The sequence below is a fragment of the Dipodomys spectabilis genome, unplaced genomic scaffold (genome assembly GCF_019054845.1).
Source record: "Dipodomys spectabilis isolate Male_0828 unplaced genomic scaffold, ASM1905484v1 ptg000145l, whole genome shotgun sequence".
Lineage (NCBI taxonomy): Eukaryota > Metazoa > Chordata > Mammalia > Rodentia > Heteromyidae > Dipodomys > Dipodomys spectabilis.
In genome coordinates this window covers 6984097-7006949 of record NW_024870822.1, presented here as the reverse complement: position 1 = coordinate 7006949, position 22853 = coordinate 6984097, and the positions used below count along the sequence as shown (strand labels likewise).

Below are 22853 nucleotides of genomic sequence, written 5' to 3'. Positions count from 1 at the left end.
AGTATTTTTTCTGTGAAGCAGAAATGTTTCTCATATTGTCTCTTGCTGAAATAGAGTTATAGCATCAGCCCAAAGACATTGTATATGAAATGGCTAAGATAAACACAGACTTCATTACATGCTGAACTCTGGAGTAAAGTGTCATTAGAAGGAGCAGAACTATGGATGGCGTCCTCATATTCCAGCATTACTCAGTTCCCAGATCCCTGCTGTGTAGTTGTTCCACTCGCCAAGAAGCCTGTTAAAGAGCCCCCAAGAGCATGTGTACAGCCCTCCATGTTAATACTTAATTGGTGAGGATGGCAAGATGAGGGGACAGCCGAACATGTGGTCTCTCAGACTCAAGCAATAGACAGACCTTTAGTTATAATAACAGCAGCTGCCACATTCTCACAACTCAACTGTTCAAACTCTGTTCTTGAGTGAAGGTTAACATGGATTTTCTTTTTTAAAGATGAAGGTTCCATGTAAGAAATAGAAATGAAATTCTCTTCAAACGCTTCCTACATAGTAGATTAATTGTAATAATACTGTTTTAACTTTCTAAAACTTAGACATAAATTTCCATAGAAAAGGTAGTTGTTTTTCAGCTGTACTGAACATTCTTACTACTTTATTCTTCATTTAACACTAGAAATAGAAACGATGTTGTCTTTGCAAGTTTGATGAGTTTTTTGCAAAGTGATAACGTTAAGAGTTGTTTAAAATAGGACACTTTGGTTTCCATATCTAACAAAATATGAAACTGTAGTTCTTTCTGGTCTATAAATGGAAACTGGCTTATAGTAGCAAAATTTATTACCATCTACAAGTTATTCAAACATTTTGTTGGTTTTATTTTCAATTCCCAATGGAAGTTATATGCCTGAAAACTAATAATGTATATCCCTTTGGGAAATAAAAACTTAGTTTGTTTCTTATTGTGATTTTGTTAAGAAAGTGATAGGAAAGTAAATTTTCACTAGCTTGTACATATTTTTCACAATCTATGAGAAATTCTTAGTTGTATTTTTAATTAACTTTTACTCTAAGTCACCAAGAAATGAATATTGAAGCACTTAAAATTATAATCCAAACAGGGAAAATTATTTTTCTATACCTTTGTTGCAGCTTTCCTTAAAAACAATTATTTTTGTTATTGCTAATTTTTATTCAAGCTATCATAATCTATATTTGAAGAAAAATTAAAATTTAAAAAATAACCTAGTAAATTTTCCTTTAACTATAATAAAATTGGAATGAAAACCTTTTATTGACTCTTGAACAAGCCTAAATATGGCTAACATTTAATATATTGGCTCAGAGAACAATAATTTATTAACTAAACTTTTATTCAGTACAGATTACAGATTTCAAACTAGACAATAGCATATTTTTGTTTTGTCTTCATTGCCATTGGTCAGTTACTAGCCTTACTTAGTTTTTGACATATGACCACTTTCTTAGAATAATTTGATCTATATACCTTCTTTCCCAGCCATTCATTGAAATGATTGTCAGCATTTGCTATCTAAATGCAGGGAAAATTTGTTTTCTAATGAAAATCAGGGGATAAAAAGAACCTTATTTTATGCACATGCACACCCACACACATATAACTGGAAGAGGTTTGAATTCTGATTTTAACTAATAGCATTTCAAATCTCCCACATTAATACATCTGAGCTTTGAACCCACTGAAATGAATGTTACAATATGCATCTATGTAGAGAAATTCTATGTAATCTTTTCATAAACTTTTGTTTATGGGTATTTTACCAGCTAAACTCTAGATTTCATCTTTTACTCTTAGCTATCAGTTATTAAAAGATAAAACCATATATTCTGAATATTGAGTTTTTTAGATTACTTTTTTTTCTTTTTCACTTTTTTAAAATTTTATTGTTAAGATGTTGTTTGGAGGGGTTACAGTTACATGAATAAGGCAGTGAGTACATTACTTGCTGATCATTATTTCCCCTTCCCTTCCTTGTTGTCATCCCACTATCCCTTCCCTCCCCCAGCTCCCACTCTCCTATCCTCCTTTCCCTTCCTCTCGGCCCAAAGTTGTAAAGTTCATTTCCAATATACTGTCCAGTAGGTATCTTCGTTGCAATGGGTCATTCTGTGTCATTGTTTCAGCATTTTGTTATACCCCTTCTTCTCCCCAGATTAGACATATGTATATAAGATAGCCTAAACTGACAATCTGTCCTTAATTTTATTTTTTTTAAATTTTTTTTGTCTGTCATGGAGCTTGAATTCTGGGCCTGGGCGCTGTCCCTCAGCTCTTCAGCTCAAGACTAGCATAGAGCCACAGTGCCACTTCCGGTTTTCTGAGTGGTTTACTGGCGATAAGAGTCTCACTGCCTTTCCTGCCCCGGCTGGCTTTGAACTGTGATCCTCAGATCTCAGCCTCCTGAGTAGCTATGATTACAGGCGTGAGCCACTACATCTGGTATTGCCCTTAATTTTTCTAGATCTTAACCTACTCTGAAAGTGATTATAAGAACTTAAAGTATATAAAAGCTTAAAAAGTTTTTTTTAATTATGTGGAACTCTTTTTAATTTTATATCGTATGTATCAAGTTCCATTAACTTCTGATAAGTCTAGTGATTTGTAAACAGTCAAATTCTGTTTCTACATACTAGCATCTGGTTAACTTTTAAAATCCAATCATAGCTTGTATATGCTATATGTTTTATTTATTCTTGGATGAGTGAAACATTTCACACGAATTGTCTACATTGAACATTTTAAGCAGTCTGTGTAGAATGTTTTGTCTTAACATAAAAATGCATATTAGAGAAGGATAAACTTTAAATTTCCAATAAGATTCATATGTATCTTTAAAAGATACCATTAGAAACCTTTTATTATGTTTTATCTAACCAAAGTATATTCAGTGACTCATCAAAACAGGATAATTTTAATTTAAAATGGCATTCTGCTTTCTCTAAAATAGCTTTATGATGTTTCAGTTCATATTATGAGGAACATGTAGTCCCTGTAGTGTTAGTGATTAAAGATTAAAGAGCTAAAGAGTCAAAGTTTTCAAATGTATAAATGATACAAATAGTGAAGTATCTCCTTACCATATGGAGATTGAGTCATCTGTTTGGGCATATGGAATCTTTGGCTGCTGGACTGCATACTCTTTATATTGCCCAATGCCCTAGTGTGGACACAACCATTCAAAGAGAAATGGGGAGGGGCCTGCATGTTCAGTCTAGTTGAGCAGAATAGAAGAAAAGTAGATCTTTTTCATTTTTTTTTTGTTGAAAACTGTTTGCTTTATCACTTTGTTAGTATATAAAAGTATAATTTAATCTTACATTTATTTTGTAAATAAATGTATAAACTGTATTTTATGTCTGTTGTTTGAAAATATCTGAAAAAAACCTGTGAGAAAACTTGAGTTTTGAATTATTTTTTGTTTATATACTTGAACAAACATGTACCTTCCCTTAAAGAACTCATGTTGGTTTCCGAAAGGGATGGTACTTCTTAATGTTGAGACAAAATGTGCTTGTAACTAATTATAATTTAAACTGTTTAAGTACTAGGTCAAATATTGTGTCGTAATATTATGTTTTAACCTTTGCTATTAATTACATTTTTACATTATATAAAGAGTTCTAGCTTCTTTAATAATGTTTTCACACCCTATGTAGTTAATCTTTAATGTTGAAAAGGACAAGGGGAGAGATTAAATTAGCCTTGTAACCCCTTTCTCTTCCAGGCTGATGATGGAAAATAAAAGCTCTTAGACACAAAATGTAACACTTAGAATTAATATTTAATTAGACTAGCAAATTGTACACTGTGGCTGAAAGCTTCCAAAGAGTTGTTAGTGCCACAATTGACCTACAGGTTTAATAATAACTCACTTCTAGAATCAAGTGCCAGTTCAGCATAGTACAGCCACTGTAAGAAAGTCCTGAGAGATTAAAATCAGCAAACCAAATGGCAGGCAAGGATTCCTGGGATGGAGCCTTCTGGAAAGCTGGGAGCTGGAATAGCTTTTAAGCCAGGATTCAGATGAGAACAGTGGGTGAAAAAGCTGATCCCTCCTGTTCTGGGAGCTTCTGGTTGTAGGCCAAAATCTTAGAACAGATTTTTACTAAATGTTTTTGAGGCAGCTATTAACTTAAATTGAAAACCCAACATTGAATAATTTTTCTATAAAATTTAACTATTTTGTGTAAACATTAGTGTTTAGTTCCTTACATATTAGTACATAAATTCTGTAAACTCAGATCATTAAATTATCAGATAGGTTTGGCGCTGTACATCTATGCTGTTTTGCTGTGACATGCTGTTTCCGTGTTCCCTGTATAGTTGATTTATATGGTTCATTTCTATATTATTTCATTACGAGACATAATGCAGAGCCTGAGAGAGAGTTTGGGAAATCCATAGACCAAGATTTTCTCTAAGAGAGCTATACATGTAAAAATCATCTTACACATGTATATATTTCCACAAGTATAATTCAAAGGCATCCTTAATTGTAGAAGATTTTATATTATAAACACAAAGCTACATTAGCTATAGGTGTGATGTAATTAAATTACAAGATAAATAATTGAACCTCCTGGAGAAACATTGGATCCATACACATGCATATATATGACAAACTAATGTGATGGAAATAGCATACCAAGAGTTTGAAAATATGCAAATAGAGAATAACAGACTGAAAGAGTACACCTTACATAATTTATTGGTTATACCTTAAATAATTAAAGAAAGGCTAGTCATTAGTTCAAAATTCAAGCAGGTGAGGGCCTTGCCAGCAGAGGGAGTAGTCCTGTCTTCTGTCAGGTTCCCATCATTTTCCCACCTGCCTCAGCCTTTTTCCCAGCCAGTCTCCCATCTGGACCTGGCTCTGTCTGCCTGTTCCTGATGACAGGCTATCATTTTATACTCAATATGGGATTATTCTAAGCTGATTTTAAACTTTAGTATCTTTAACCTGCCACTGCTTCACAAACATCAGCTGGATGCTCTGCTTGATATTTGGATATTAGCAATTGTTTTTCCAGGCAGGGTATTGCATGAGATTTTGGATATCTGTGAGTTGTATGTTAAAAGTTTTAAATATGAAAGTAGTAAGCTAAAATGTCTGATTTAGGAACCTATAAAACAATTGTAAACATAAAAAACAAATTTTTCTGTGAATAATCTTTATAATATCAAACTAGATAATGTATAGCTGTGTAAATGCTTAGCATTAATTTTGAATACTATTATTCTGTCTGCTTTTTATTACAATATTTGTGCTTCTCATTTGTGAGAGTTTTTAGTATATGCAAGTTTTAAAATATTTTATAGACTAACCTACATATATATATATAACTGGCATATATAGAAATTCTACAAAGATGTAATGTTTGAAATGAGTATAAATAACTGTAAATAATATTTCTGAACAATCTTCTATTCTAAACAATCTTCAGTTATAAAGAATTAATGTTTTCATACAAATTTAGTATGCAAATTGCTCATATACAAAATACAAAAAGATGCCATGTCAGTGCTTATTTCTAGAAAATATGACATACTCAGCAATTTCTTTTATCTTTGAGGTTAAGTATTTTTCCATTACTTCTTTGTATATTTATTTTGTGTTATCCCTATATGATTATCATTATGTGATATTACCAAAGGAGAATATTACATTTAGATTTTTTTAACTTATAAAAGTTCTTCTATATTCTAAAATTAATTGTGACCTTGAATAAAATACAGTATTAAATCTAGAAAGACAAACTAATTCCGTCATTTATGTATTATATATAAGCATGGTATAATTTTGTTTAATAAAATTTTATTCTTTATAAAGCATAGAATATCATTAACTAAATTATTTCTTCACTATCAAAATATTTTTAGTAAAATTTTAAAAGACCAATCCACAGAAATAAGTCAAGAGTAAGTTTACAAAAAGTTAAAAGGTTATAAACAGTACAATTTGTTTTTAATTTTGTAATCCCTATTTCAGTATAATGGAGAGCTTAGTAAGCATGGGGAAATAATTACCTCATTAAATATTCTTAGATTTGTCCTTTAATCCAAATTTAGTATTTAGATTTCATAACAAAGAAGTATCATAATGTCTAGTATGTTTATATTTCTATGGATTTTAAATACACGATACTTGCATTTAGCATATACTTAAATGTCTTTTTAACTCTTAATTTAGTAGTACTTTGATAGTATAATTTAATAGTACTTTCATCCAAATCTGACTTCCCCCAGCTACATGATCACTCTTACATGGCATTTCTTTCTTAAATAATACAAATAGAATAACTAAGATCTTACTCTTTTTTGAGGCATCACATAAATGTCTATAATTTATTCCTCTCAAGCTTCTTGATAACTATCTTATTGGCTACTTTTTTAAAATATCTTGTTAAAACATTTCTTGGAAATGCATTTTATACTGATATGTTTCATTTTTTATTTTGTTGAGATAATTAAGTCCAAGAAAATTCAGAAATATTCAAGGCTTTAAATATTTTCAGTTAACTTGGTAAAGTTAAGTAGGTATCTAAACTGTTTTCACTAAGAAATCACAGAGTTCTATAACACCGTAGCAAAATTTTTGTATCTTAACAAAATTTATAAAACAAAATATATGATCTTTGAACTTAGTGGTAGCATTAATCTTTCATATTTTAAAAATCCACTTAATGGATTTCCAGTACCTAAGTGATAATGTGTTATCATTCTCTAAAAAATTAATAGTCAAAGCAAAAACAGTTAACGTACTTGTGAAATTAAAATTTGAATAAAAAGTCTAAGTGTATAAAAATTGATTTGCCTTGTTTGTTTGTTACAGATATTTTTATTAACTTTAATTAATTAAGCTGGAAAAGAAAATTTTCATAGTCTTTTATGTAAGTTATTACAATAGTATTTGAGCCTGCCAGCAAACTCTTAAAACTCCTGGATTCTGGCTCTATTCTCTTCTGGCTTCCCTCCTAGTCATGTCTTGGCTACTATCCAGAGCTGACAATTTTCAACCAGGAGCAAAGGGAGATTTGTCTAGTATAAGAAGGATTTTTGAGTCATCCCAAATTTTCATACCCAGATGGGAAAGGAGGAGGGGGTGGCAATATACATACTTGGGTGATGTCACTATGCTACATTCACTAACCATTATTATTGTATTCATACTGGAGAAGTCTCAGTGTATTTATTCGAATGTTCTTTACTGGAAACTGTAATGTAACAACTGCAAAATTAATACCAAAATTATATGTTAAGTTTATGTTTAAGCAATTTCTGCACAAAATATCTTGTCCATTTTCAACTTCATGCTAAAGTCCCAGAAGTTTCACATCTTAGCTAATAATATAAAAACATTTAGAATCTGTTAAGGTGAATTGGTAGATTTTCCAATTTTAATACTCCAATCATTTTTGTAAAGCTTTCTGAACACTGATGATTGTATTATGACAATTTGTTATCCACAGTGTGTTCCTGCTAAAGTGAATTGGCAATTATTATGCTTTTAAAGGTTTTCTAAAGCTCTTAATTTTAGGTTCTTTCACATAAATTTAACTTCCTTTTTCTAACGACCATTTAGTACTAATATTATGATTTGAAAGACCTTTTGACAAGAATGGTTTTAAAGTAGAGTTACATCAATGGACTATTTATTTAGGAATCTTGGATATACCAAAGAAATGTATGAATTTTTAATTTGAAAAAAGATACATTTTCATGACCAAATATTTTTCTGCTCCTACAAAAAAACTAGAAATGACACTTATTATAAAAATAAAGGTTGATACAAAACTTCAATATTATTCTTATAAAATTTCCATTGTTTTTTATTGTATATATGTTTTCAGATATCTAACTTTCATAATTAGTCTGATTGTCCCATTGTATAAAATGTTTTGCAAGATAGCTGTGAAAAAGGCAGTAAGTCCATTGTTAAATATAACTCATTTTTATGATAATAATACTATTAAAGGTTAATTCTGACTATAAAACATCACAAAGGCTTTTAAAAATAGATTTGAGTTTGTAGTTGATAGCTATGATATAAACCTACAGAACTAGATATATAATAAAATTATGAATGACTTTCTGAGAAATTTTGAAATTTAGCCTATACATGACTTTTATATTTGTAATTGATTAGTTTTATATTTCAAAGTATGTAATTGGTTTTTTGTCACCTACAAACTACCTTTTTAAAAAAAGACTTGTAAAGTTGATAAATCTTACAAGCTGCTAATAGATTACTAGTTAATTTTAAAGTTAAGGCAGAAAATAAATGTCAGGTTAGTCATTTAAATACACAGTGTCTAACTTGTATACTAGTAGAATGGAAATCAAGCCCATCTTTAAACTTATTTCTGTTATGTGATTGAGAAGGCCCTGGTTGATATCACTGAAATCTTGAATAATTGAATTCTAACAAAAATTGACTTACCATTTTAGATTCAGATGTTTAGATTGTTTAGATGTTTAGTCTTTTATTTATAAATAAATCTGACCTTCTTTGATTAAGAAATATTGTCAGTAGCTTTTATAAGTACTTGTTCATCTGAGGATCCATGACACAAGCTTTCTTCATAGTTGAGTTTCTACTAAAAATGGTGTGATAAGGGCTCACTAATTATTATCCAAGATTCTTCTTTGGAGTACCACATAGTTTTTCTTCATCTCCCACTTGTTCTCACCCTTCACTATCAACCCAGCCACACCCCACCCCCACCTCAACATTGTTCACTACTCAGCACAATGAATCATTTTCAAGTTGACTCATTGTGAACTGTCTCCCAGCTGTTGGAATGTCTGGCAGACATTTTTGTTTGGGTGAAGAATAACTGGCTGAAACCCAACCTGGATGAGTTTGATATAATGGTCTCTGGCTAAAGAAATATTGAGAGAAACATGTTTCTGGCCTCTGAAGCCCCTGTTATTCCTGAAGTAGCACTATCCCCTGTGGCACAGCACTGAAAGTAAGGAATCAATCTGGATTATTTTCTCACCATTGAATGAAAAATTGCCTTAGAAAAAGTAGCCATTTCCAAATTATGTTTGTCTTTCTATACTTAGTGTCCCCACATTATTGAAAAATCTTAAAAGACAGCTAAGGAAAATTAGTTTTACATCTCCTTTTTAAGAGCACAGAATCAAAGACTGAAATATTCTTTGTATAATACATTTCTTCTTATGAAAGCGTGTTCAAAGACTGCGTAGGGATGAGTTAACCAATCATTTCAGCAGAATGTTTAATGACACAGGCTACTATATATTTCATCCTGAATCAGTTAACATTGACTTCCTCTTTCATTTTTTATTCTTACACAGTCTTTTTAAAGGAACTTCAAAAATAGAACATTAGAAATCTCGGTAGTCAGTCATGTTTTCAGGAAATAAAAGTCTTCAATTATATTTGATATCTTTTCTAACTAGGGACATGGCACCATTATTTTTACTTTTACATTTTTCATCCTTTTCTTCATAGATTAATTTTAGCTCGTGTGCATTACCAGCATATAAAATGGGAGTTTTGAAATTAAAATGTCACAGCAGTTTTTTTTTTCAACCTATTTAGACCTTTAGGACAAAAGGTTTTCTGGGGTTTTGTACCACATAATTACAGTTTTCTGACCTACCATGTTACCTAGATTTTAAGACAACAAGTTTTCTGATGCTTTAAACCACATGATTACAATTTTCTGATATACATGTGCTAGTCATCTACAATCTTTTCTTTGCCTTTATTGTTTCTCCAGAGCCAAATGGTGGCATCTGGAAAGAGAAAACAAAAGAGTCCAGAGCTAGCCCTGTTGGGTCCATAGCTGGACCCTTCTATATTTCTGATATGTCACAGAAGACCTCAGCTGTTACAGTAGGGCTGACATCTAGTCCCAGCTGGCAGGTGATAGTGGAGCCCTTGCCCTTCACTTTATGCTCTGCTATCAATGTTTCTAAATCCTACTGTCTGCCAGATTTTTTAAGTGGGCAAAAGGTGAAGAAAATTGAGAAATAATATGTAAGAAAAAAAGTCTTGTCCCTTGAGATAAATGGACAATAACTTTTGCCTTCCAGTCAACTCCAACTTTACATAGATAACTTACCTGTCTGCATCAGAATTTTCATTTAAGAATATATTTTGTCCAGTTTTCAGCATGTAGTTTCTCTTCATATTAATTTCATTTCTCCACTACAGTTTGCCATTGAGCTGGCATAGTGACACTGTATAGATGTTGAATTTTTAGACATAACATGAATGTTTCATTTCTGTGTTTTGCAGAGTAAAGCAATTATTGCTCGTGTTAAAAATTTGTCAGATACAGTAGTTGGCCTGGAGTCTTTTATTGGCTCTGAAAGAGAAACCAACCCACTATATAAGGATTATCATGGTAAGTATCACCTTTATAAGAAGAGCTGCTTCAACCATACATGAACTCACCTTTTATCTAGTCAAATATCTACAATCAAGTAGGGTGAATTATTCCTATACGTCAGTTGCATGTTTTCCATTCTGGCTAATATTTCACAGTATTTTATCATCTACCTATATTAAGACTGTGATAACTGATGACAGGAGTCAAACCCAAGGTCTCAGGCATGGCTTAGATGTTCATTTTGTTATCCCAATGGCTTAACTTGTCATGATATCAATTACACTTACTAGCTACATTTGAAATAAATGTTAATACTAATAATTGGAATATTTCTCATCTGAAGTCCAATTTCTGAAGCCCTCTGAGATCTGAAATAATCTGATTCCAAACATTTCAAATAAGGGATAGTCAATGTTTAACACTTTAACAATATATAAAGTATTACAATTTATTCTATACAAAGCTAGCTGTGGGCAGTAAGATACATACTGGCCTGAGAGTGTAGCACAGTGGTTGAGTACTTGCCTAGCATGTGCAAGGCCCCAGGTTCCATCCCGGTACTGTAAAGAGGAAGGAAAGAAGGGAGGGAGACAGGAAAGAAGGAGATAACTTTAAAATAATATATAAGCTAATAATCAGGCTTTTTCATAGTGATAGAAAATACTGACTATGAACAAAAGCTACTCTTTGCCTCTTGCTTGTTTATTTGACTAAGTGGGCATCTAGTATATATCCAAATTAACTATATAAATGATTTATTTAATATATCATTTTCGCTATTGGAAAGGTCTATGAAGATTGACTTTTTTAATTTATTGTTATCTGTTTTCTTTTAAAGCAATCTATGTGTTACCTTAATAAGTTATATATTTATCCTATGAACTTAGTAAATGACATTTTATGTTAAAAAACATTTTGATTAAAACATCTCAAACGTTGAAAGGCTCATTCTTTGTGCGGAAGTTTCTGAATTAATAAATTGTTCCCCAGAGAATAATGAGTGATTCTAATAGCTAGTAAACTTGCTGTTGAAAAATGAAAGATCTGATAAAATAATTAAATCATTCTGTGAAGCCTACTGGTGTAATAATTGACTAAATAAGCACATGTAAAGTTAAAATTAGAAATGTACAAAAATAAAAGTATTATTTTTAATAAATGTATTTTACCAAACAAGTATATATGATATGCTATATATTTAAAGGCTACTTTCTTAATAACACTTTTTACATTTTTTATGTGTAAAAAATTCAGTAAGATAATTTCTTGAATTAATTTTGAAGTGGCAATTTCTAAGGTTAAACACCTGAAAGTCTCCACTTTTAAGCTAAAATTAATACATACATTACTAAGCATTCAAATACATACACAAACTTTGTAACAGAGTCTGGAATTTGTCTCCTCCCCACCCCCAAAAAAATCTCATATTCAGGGATCAGTGTCCTTGGGATGTGATTTTTAAATATCAGCTGAGTCAGGCAGAAAGATGCACTGAAGAATCCTCTGTATCTTCATCTGTGGGAAATGACCCCTGGTTTTGTCAGAAACTGAATTAGCCTGTACAAAAGCCATCCAGTGCCCTTGTCAGAAAAAATTATCAAGTGTTTCTATTGACAAGAGGCCAAAGCTCATGGTTTACCTAGCACCCTTAACAAAGCTTAGAATGCCTACATAAAGGACTAACATGTAGAAATGAGTTTCTTGGGAAGGCATGGGGGTTAATGTTTGATCCTAGAATGTGCTCTGAAATGTTGTTTCCTTCAACGGTTTCTTCAAGTCATTAATAAGATATAAAATGAAATAACTTTTTATTAGTGCTTCACTGATTATCACTAACCCATAAGCCTTGTTTTGCTGGCTGCTTACTGGTGCATTTAATAAAATAAAGATCACTCAATGGTGCCGTGGGCAGCATGCAAGGTGATAGCCATATTTGCTTACTGTAAATACAAGGGAAAAATCACACACAAACTGGTTGTAGTTTTGACAAGTACTAAGATCCCCCTTTACATCTGTACTTCTGTACCAAAGTGCAATTAGTTTTCTTCGCACAAGGATTTCTGTTTATCTTATTCTGCTTGATTACTTGAGTATAATCACACCATTTGCTTCATTGCTTCTGGTAGTAAGCTCCAGTTTTAAAAGGGGAGGATGCTTGTGTGTAAATTTACAGGATTTTGCTGTAAGACTCTTTAATTTATTCATCTGATGACTATGTTTAAATTTTTTCTTTTAATTTCCTTTCCATAAGGTTTGATTCATATACGGCACATTCCTCGGCTTAATAATTTGATTTGTGATGAATCAGATGTCAAAGACTTAGCTTTTAAATTAAAAAGGAAACTATTCACCATTGAGGTAAGAGATTTTGTTTTAGTTTACATGTTTGAAGTATATGAAATCTTCCTCTTTTTTCTTTTTCTTTCCACTTTAATGAAATTCCTTGGACCTGTTTCAGGCTAAATATTAAGTACTTTTATCACATATTTTTTACTTTTACTTTTATTTTAGTAGTTTCTTAATAGAATGGTTTGCTTTAAATATTAAAGTAAGCTTCAAACTTGCATGATAAATATGACATACATATTTCTAAAGCTTCCAGAAGTATGGTTAATTAAATGTTAATGAGCTGTACTTACTGTGTATAGAATGTTAATCCTATCTACCTTTATGTACAGATAAGAAAAAAAAGTGTTTTTATCTACATTCTAAAAGTATTTTTTCTGACTATTGGTGAAATTACCTTTCATTAAAGTGAAACTTAAAAACTAAAAATAAAGCTAATATAAAACTATTATTTGCACTTTGTTTTAAGAAAATTTTCTACAATATTTAAACTTTTTTGTGACCTTTATGCAAGAAATGAATACCAGAAAGTACCATATAAAAGATTCATTTCAACTTAATCTAGCTAAAAAGCACATGAACTATTAAGCAATTAGAATTGATATATTTATTAACAAAGTAAATTTCAGAGTGATGGCTTTTGGGTGATGTGATAGTTATCAGTATAGTTGGCACAATTTTTTTTAACAAAGACATAAAACAGCCAAGCAGCCTTGACAAACCATTTTGTTTAATCTCTTTTCAAATGAAAAGCTCTTAAGCAGCCACTTGTCTTAACTGCTTGAAACCATAAAAAGAGAGAATTGCCACCAATAAATTAGCATATTTTTAACTTCATCACCAAATGATGGTCAATGTGGCTTGGCACTGCTTTGGTGTTTGGGACTTCACCCTTAAGTGACCACTTTGGCCCTTTTTTGACCCTCTGCCCTCTTTAAGCTGGCCACTTGATAAGGTAACTTAATGGTTCTCTCTCTTTTTCTCTTTGCCTTCACATTTGCAAGTAGCAGTAACCTATAAATCATTGTAAGGACCCTATCCAGTGACAAATTAATGTGCCCTCCTCCTAATTAATGGTCATCAATGTCCTTAATTATCTAATCCTATTGAGAGCAGTTAATAGTTAATCAGGCAGGCAGTTCTTCCGAACAGGTCATCTCTGCAGGAGTGTTAGAAGTTTCTCATCTGAGTATACTCCCTTTAAAAGCCACTTAAAGCCAAAAGAGCAAGAGTGGAGAAATAGTGATTCCTGAGCTAATTTGCTTTCCTTCCCAAAAGAAACCAAAAGAAATGGGACTCAACACTGTAATTGTTCAGACATTGTTTCAGCTATTGTGACATAATACTGAGTACTTTACCATAATATTGCTTAAAATATTTAGAAAGATAAAGTCAGAGTTTACGGCTATAAGGAATCATGCTTAATCATTTTCTATTCAGTTGAATTTATATTTTAAATGAAAGTTGTAAGATGTTTTTTCTCCATATGGTATCCTTTTTCCAGAGTAAGTATTCTGAAAATGAAGTCTAAGGTATCACATATACTAACCATACAAATTAAGCAAGTAGTAGAAAAGGTATTGTGCCCAAGAAAAAAATAGTATGGTGCTATGAATCATTTATGACCTCTCTCTTTCATTGGGAGTTGAGAGAGAAAGGGAGAGAGAGAAAGAAAGTACTTAAAGTCAAGTAGGACCTCCCCTTATTTTCAGTAGTTTTAGGTTCTAAGTGTAATTGTCAGAATATACTTTATCATTGGAACAATCAAGAGATCTTATATTAACCACACAAGTTCCTGTTAGATTTTCTGTCTTCTTGCCACTATACTTAACTAAGACAACCATTCTAATTGCCACCCTGTAGTTGGAAACAATATCAGAAAACAAAAGCAAACCGGTTTTTTTAAAAAAGACTTCAGACTTGTAGGTGGGGATAGGCAGGGAAAACTGGGAGAGAGCAAAGAAAGGGGTGACGTTGTCCATAAAGAAATATACTCATGGAAGTGGTGCTGTGGCTCAAGTGGTAGAGCTCTAGCCTTGAGCTGAAGAGCTGAGGGACAGTACCAAGGCCCCACAACCGACCAGAAAAAAGAAAGAAAAGAAAAATAGAAATATACTCATTACCTGACCATAACTATAACCCCACTGTATATATCACCTTTATAATGACAACAAAAAAGAATTTAGTACTGTTAATCAAACCTTTGACCTTTTTGGATTATTTAATCAATACAGATTTCAGAATTTTATAAATAGAAATACAAATGAAAGTCATTCTAAAGAACTTGTTTATGCTATAATATTAAATTTAGTGACTAGAAAAAATGTAAACTAAGAAATCAAACCTTGTAGAAGTACATGTAAGTATAATTAGAGCATAGTAATTGTTTAGCTCACCTAAGATTAAATGCTTTTAATAAAATATTCCACATTATAAGGTACATATCCAGACTGATAACATATTTTTGGTAGTATATTACAGAAACTAGAAAGAAGAGTAACAATAACCTGAAAGTAATTACTTCAATAATTCCTTTACTGAGGAAAAAAAATTATCTATTAAGTGTCTGTATTTTAATATTAACAACAAAAGTTTTTAATGGCCTGGTGTATTTTAAAAATAAAATGTATTTTATACTACCCTATGACTGCCATATACCATTGAATCTGAATCTTATTTTCAGAAGCAAAAGGTGATTTGACAAGTAAAGCAGAAATAACTTTTCTGGTTCCATGTATAGTTATGTGTTCCATGCAGTTACAGTTTACTCTTAGTCACATGGTCTATAAAGGGGGCATGGTTGGATACAAGCACACCTTTCATCCCTATTTTTAGGGTACCTCTTAAAAGTAGTCACTGTCCTTCTCATGTGTGAAAACTGACTACTTTTTTTTTTTTTACCAACAACTTATCAAGGACTTCAAACAGGTAGAAGAGTTTTATTATTCTTTGTCTTTGAGTGGTTTGGAGAAGACAAAAGACTAATATTTTTTCCTTTGTGGAGTATGTATGGGTATTGTCCAATTCAAGTTGAAATAGTTATCAGAATAAACTATTACTAATGCATGTAACTATAAAGGTGTGTAAGTTAGCTCTTCTACAAAAACTATAGTAGATTCTTATCTATACTAATGACACTGAAATCCTGACATATACTCTACATAAATACCATTTACATAGCAGGTATAACATTTTGCTGAAGTTTTTGTAATAGAAAGTATAAATCAAATTTTAAAGTATTCCAAATAATGTAAGCATAAATATGGCAATAAGCTACACTGGTCCAGGAACCCACACCCACTTCCTTCATATGTCTAAAATTTGTGATTCAGATATATAGCTTCCCTTCTGAGCTAAAATACTGCTTGAACTTATATTGTCCCAATTTTTTGTGTGTTTTTTTCTTCTTCTTCTTTAATGTTGGGATAATCATTAGCTGGGTTTTTTTTCTCTGCATTATAATTGGGATATCATTACAATACATTTGGTAGGATTTGAAATGAAGCTACGATGACATCATAGCTGTATTTGCATTTATGTTATTTGAGTTTGTATTTTCAGCATTTACAATCTACTACTAAGATTTTTCTAAGAAAAGATAACGTATTATTGCAGTTGCAACATCTATAAGTTTGTGATAAAGAGGATTCCTAGTCATGTAGCTGTTTTTTAGCTCTCAGTTTTGGTATTTCTGAGTTTAAGTCGGGTTTACATCAAAATTTATAAGACATGTACTCTTATATACAAATATTCAATGTAAGAATGAACAATATTTTTACAGGCTTTAATTGGTCTAAGATTCATAATTATCATAAATAGTGTATCTATGTGTTTTACAGATAAATGAACATTGAATCTAAGTAAATACAGTTTACTCATAATTGTCTTAGATCTTTCACATCAGTTTTAAGTACAGGACCTTACTAATTCTTCAGTCACCAAGAACTTTTTGTAACAAAATAAACAACAAGTGAATTTTTATTAGGTAGCTATTATTTTAATGCACTTACCTAAATAAATTTATTGTTAAGTATCAAGACCAGTGTCATAGGTACCACTTCTATGAATTTATTGTATAGCACTATTATAATCAGATATAACTCTACAACTATTTGGAATGTTTACATTTTAGAAAAGCATAAACTCTTGCAAACTGCTAGTCATGCTGACAATGCTTAGAGTTGTTGCATGCTATCTTTAGCTCTGTGTTTGCTTCCTTCTGCGTTTATATTCTATAGAATTTCAACTTTTTTTTAATAAGAGTTGGAGGGTAAATGTGTGTTTAGTACATCTAGAGATGGAAAGAGGGTTAAGTTGCTTGTCATCTGTCTTGTTTGGAAGTCTTACTAAGTTGCAGCATAATAGGTCATGTATCTAATACCTATTTTCTGATAATAATGTCTTATCCAAATATTGCACACAATTTTCTATATGGTCATGCTTTAAATATATTCATTTTATTATCATATTCATATTTATACTTTTAATTCCTAAGTGATATGGCCTTACAGCAGTGACCATTTGATTCTTATTATATATATTTCACATGCCATGGTGAACTTATCAAAATTGCATACCATCTCAAGGGGAACATAATTTTGAGACTCCGTCTAATCCTATTTCTTCCCACTTTGGAATCTTAATTAGAAAAGATAAGGGAAAAAAAACATCATTTAACTAAATTATTGTTGTGAATCTGTAGCAAAAGGTATAATCCGCAATTGGGCCAATTAGTGAACCCCATAGTTTGCTGTGCTGCAGCGAACAATTTGATTAGATCTGACACCATCCTATTTCCCACTGTTGTTTTGCCAGGTATGATGATCAGACTTCAAAGAGCTTGAGGCATCAGCAGGGCAAGGTTTGGAGGCCAGCTTAGGTCCGGTTGTTAATCTCTCTGCTAAAACCACAGCAGCTCTCACACAAAACAAGCTTACACGACACAATCATGCGGTATTAAAGTTAGAGTTGAGTCATGCCAATTGCCTTTGATTTTTTGATGATTGACCAAAGATGGCTACATGACTAGACACATGCTAGAAATATACTGATTAGGTTATTTCCCAAAATATTTGAAGTATTTTTCAGCTTCCTATATAAATGTTGTGAAAGCTTATTTCTTTTGATCACATCTTCCAGAGTGATGGTACTGCATCAGGGAATAATGAGTATTTCTCACTGCCATCCTGAACACCAAACTTTTTACTTACTACTTCATCTAAGTTTGTCTTTACACTAATAGTTCCTTATGGAGATTGTAAAAGGAAATTGTTTCTAAGTGATAAGCTTTTTTAAAAACTATTAAGCACATTAAATAACATTTTTAAAATCAATTTTTCCTGAGTCATTTATGTTCACTGACAATTTTTCTGAAATTTCTTTATAATTGTTTTCCATTTAAATGTTTGGTAAAGTGCCCTTTCCAGGATATGATTGCATAAGTGTTCTTCTCTCTGCATTCTGATTTGTTGAAATATTGCAGTAATAGTGACATGTTTCCATTCTGAGAAAAGCCTAGGGCTGCTTTAGTATTATTCCAAATGATTGAAACTGCCATCTTGCTGACTTTCCCTGGGGCAACACAAGGCCTGTTTGCTTTTGCGTTCGTCTCACATACTTCCAGTAAGTTTGGCTGGCAGAATAGCATTGCTTCATTTAGTCAGGAAGAGTCAATTCATGTTTGCTTATAATAAGCCTTAAAGTTTCTGTACAGACATCAATGTCTAAGTTATTAAGCTTAGAACTAGTTAGGTTAAATGAATCCTATTTTTTAAGAAATATTTTTAGATGTCTCATAACTTTATATAAATAATTTACATATAAAAATCTTCATTCATGTCCAGTATTTCACATTCATTGCACAATTTTATACTGGTTCATAACTACATTTTACTTAGGAAATTTAAGGATACCATAATATAGTTGAATAAAAAAATGCTTGCTTGCACGAAGCAAGTCAAATATTAAGAATTTTGCTAATAGTTTCCACTTCATGAGTCTTGTATAAAGATAAATGGTACTGGTATCTTGATGAAAGCTACCTCCGAGGAACTCTTACCTAAACTTTGAGACCAGCACTGTACAAGCACAGCATTGTTGGAACATGCAAACACACAAAGATCTCCTCTATTTCCTAAACTTTACACATGAACTTTTCTGTATCTGTTCTATGGCTTGACTCCAGGAAAATTATATTGTAATAATTTAATTTTTTATCCTTCATAGATCTGATGTAGCAGAATTCACCCACTTTATACAATACATTCTGAAACACTTCCTCCCACAACGTGTCATTTGTCTGTCGAAAGAAGATAGAAAAACAAAATGATGGCAGCTCACAGCTGTCCTATTTCCTCAGCTAAGCGTACTTTTAAGTTTTACAAGATAAGAATATAGAGTGTATCCTCCAGTGTACCACAAATTCCAATATTTAATAAATGCATTATTTTGCTGAGCATTTTGCTACAGGGAGTACTTTTATACCCCAAACATTCCAAGTTCAGTCATTGCTGCATAGCAAATATGAAAATAAATGTTCATGCCTCTAGTCCTTTCAAGGCCTTGCCTGTCATTTGATTGTACGTTAACCACCCCATTATCTTCGTGGCGAAGATAGACTTAGTTATCTGAAGTATTATTTAACTTGTTCATCACACACCCTGTGTTATATTCTCAGTGTAACATTTCTATGTTACCATAATTGTTTATCAGTTGTTTTTATTTCTTTTAACCTCACTACTAAAATATCAGTTCCAAAATAGTAGTAATATAATTTGTCTTACTTGCAAAGAAATCCTGAGATTGGGCAGGAAGGGCTCCATAAATACTTCTGGAGTTGTTAAAGAATTTTTGGGGAGGATGGTGGTGAGAGTTGGGGATTATTTGGACGTGGGTCTTGAACTCAGGGAGGGCTGGGCACTGTCCCTGAGCTTATCTGCTTGAGGCTAGCGCTCTACACTTTGAACTATTACTGTTTTTTTTAGGTGGTTAGTTGGTGATAAGAGTCTCATGGACTTTTCTGCCTAGCTAGCTTCAAATCACAATAAAGGATTATTTTTTAAAGTAACTTTGTTATAAGTTTCTTAGAAAGAATTGTCATATGTATTGTATTATATGTCTATACACACACTGATATATTTAGTTCTTATTTTATCTTGCCAGGAGATCTTACATATTAACTATTACCCACATTTTAGTGTAAAGGAATCTTCCCAAACTCATACATATATGATTACCAGGATAAATCCAGATTTTCTGACTTCCTATGTAGAACCACACTAGAAAGCAATCATATTCAAAAGCTCTGTTCCTTGTTATTAATTTAGCAAAATAAATTTTATTGTTTATCCTGGCCTTTGAATAAATGCAAAGCACTTTATAGTATTACTTAATTAACATCAAACTACTATATGCCATTATTATCTACATTTTCCAAGTGAAGAAAGAGATAGTTCAGAAAGATCAAGCAACTTAACTTATTCAAACTAGAGTGTAAATAACTGGCAAATCTGTTTTGTTCTTAAGTCTGAGCCCATAATTGCTAGCTGATCCATCCCAAGCTGAGCAATACATATCTTCAGTGTTCATTATATACTTGGAGTATAATATTCAGCCAATGTGTAGCTTAAGTACCTAAGCAAGAAAGTTTCTGTGCTAACAGAGTCTCCAACTGTAAGTAGATTTTATTAATTTTAAATATATATGTATGGTATATATGTATGTGGCACGTATATCTTATGTGTATATACACATATATATATACACACACACAGGTGTGTGAGAAGTTAAAATTTGTTCTGTTCAGGGGCTGGCAGCATGGCTCAAGTGGTAAAGCACCAACCTAGCAACGGCAAGCAGGGCTTTGAGTTCAATCCCTAGTAGTGCCAAAAAAAAAAAAAAAAACGTATTTATAGATAGCTAGTTCTAAATACTTATATTACCTATGTATGTCTATTTTTATGCTCATAGCAAACATTTCTGCTCTGGTTTTATAAAATGCATTATGAAATGTAGATTGTATTAATCATAGTTTCCTTATGTACCAGGATTTTATTTTATAGGTATACAAACATTCACACCTGTGATTATAGTGGGGTGACTATTGTTATTTTCATACTTTTACTTATGTATACTATCTGGTATGTATCTTATTTTGGAAATTAATTTTCAAAAATAAAGGCATTCCTTAAAACACTGTTTTTAATTTATACTTTAATTTTATTGTCAGGGTGATGTGCATAGGGGTTTACAGTTACATAAGTAAGGTAGTAAGTACATTTCTGTCGAACTTGTTACCCCTCCCTCATTTTTCTCATACTTTCCCTCCCTTCCCCCCCCCCAAGTTGTATAGATAATTTCCAACATATTGTCTTGTAAGTATCACTGTTGCATTGGAAATAGTATTTTTTATAAAATTTCTAAATTCTACTTAAAGCAGATGAAATATTCTATACAAAGGATTGTGGTTCCCCTAGTTTAGTCAACTTATTTTGATACAATTCAGAAATCTGCCAAATTTTTTATTACCATGTATTTATTTGTCCAAGTTCTATATTTAAATGTTTTACAAATATGAGTTTTCATTTAATTAGTTAATATGTTTATACTTTCTAAATTATTTTATGTACTGCTTTGGAGCACCAAAGGTTATTGTGTGACTAAGGTATGTACAACTTATAATGGTTCACTAAATTCAATTTTTCAGATTCCTAATTTTTGTCACTTGTATTATTATAATTGGGCCTGATGAAGGTTTGATTCATTCTTTAGGAAAATCTACTCTGTTCTTTTGCCGATATTGCATTAAAATTTCTCTGTAACATAGTTAAACAAAATTAAAAAATCTTATGATGGCAAAATACCTTGTTTTTTTGATGTACCTTACTAAAACATGTTTTCTGGTACAACACAATTGTATTCCTCTTTAAGAAATCATTACATTAAATGTAGATTTGCAATTTTAAAAGGCAGAATTTGGAGACCAGAGACAGTGAGGTTTAATCAAAATGTCTTACATCTCACTAGTAAAGCAATTCTCTTATTTAACTAGGAATTAAAATATGGCAAGGTTATTACTGTCATAACTATATACACAGTGGATGTTTTAAAGAGTAGCCAGTTCAGGTCCTTTGTATCTGGTGTAAGTGAAGTTTGCTGAACTGTTTTGTCAGGTGCTGTCAAATCAACCCACCATTGTTGTACAGAATCAAACTAAATCATTTTGGCATGAGCTTTTCAGAAATAAGAAGCCAATATTCAGGATTTAGTGGAAATGAGCATTGGCTTTCAGTTTTTGTAGACTGAAAAATATACTCATTCATAAATTTTTTGAATAAACATGTTGAAGTATTTGTCTCTATAACTTATTGAAAAAAGGTATTTAAAGGTCATTGCATCATATAAATAACACTTGAAACATATTTGACTACATGTTCTTTAGGTAGGATTGTGCACAGGATGTTTTCAAGTAGCAAACCCTCAAAATATACAGTCATTTAGTAAAACTTTCCTATTATGAAAAGAGGTATATCAATTTTGAATGACATGACTATCTTTGTTTCCAAAGCCATGTTATAGTTGAGTTAAATTCTTAATTTTTTAATTAATGAATGGTTTGTTCATGATCAGAAATTTTAATTCTTATATGACTAAAAACAAAGAAGCTTCATTTTCTTTATCAGTAGTTATTTTAGGCATTATTAAAGAGTGGACTTTGATACTTCACATTTTTCATTTGTATGTTTTGGTTCAGGATGTTTTTAATTGCTATTTCTCTTCAATAATCTACAAAATTTTTACTGACTTTTACTTTAACCAGGTGTAGCACTTCTGATGAAATTAAAAGTTACTTGTAAATATTATAATAGGCTACTCATACATGATCTTCATAAAGGGTCAGTGCTATTGCAGGAAATGAATTGCCCTATAAATAAATGGGTCAACTTATATTGAGTAAGCAAAAGAAAAGGCTAACACTAGTTTAATATTCTTGTAAACAAATGGCTAAAATATTGGGCAAAACCCAGTATATTACTCCCACATTCTTGACATAAATAATTATAGAAATTTATTAAAATGTATAATTCTAAAGATAATTATAAATAATATATACATATCATTTGTTTATTTACATATATGAATCA

At 31.5% G+C, this 22853-nt stretch overlaps 1 protein-coding gene across 1 annotated transcript in view; it reads left to right on the top strand.

Annotated features, from left to right (window-relative positions):
* Elp4 (elongator acetyltransferase complex subunit 4) overlaps positions 1-22853 on the top strand; it is a 172515-nt gene that overhangs the window by 60156 nt on the left and 89506 nt on the right. Inside the window, exons 8-9 of the mRNA XM_042691717.1 lie at positions 10272-10380; positions 12617-12723. Coding sequence (XP_042547651.1) covers positions 10272-10380; positions 12617-12723 — 216 coding nt within the window. The remainder of the gene's footprint in view (positions 1-10271; positions 10381-12616; positions 12724-22853) is intronic.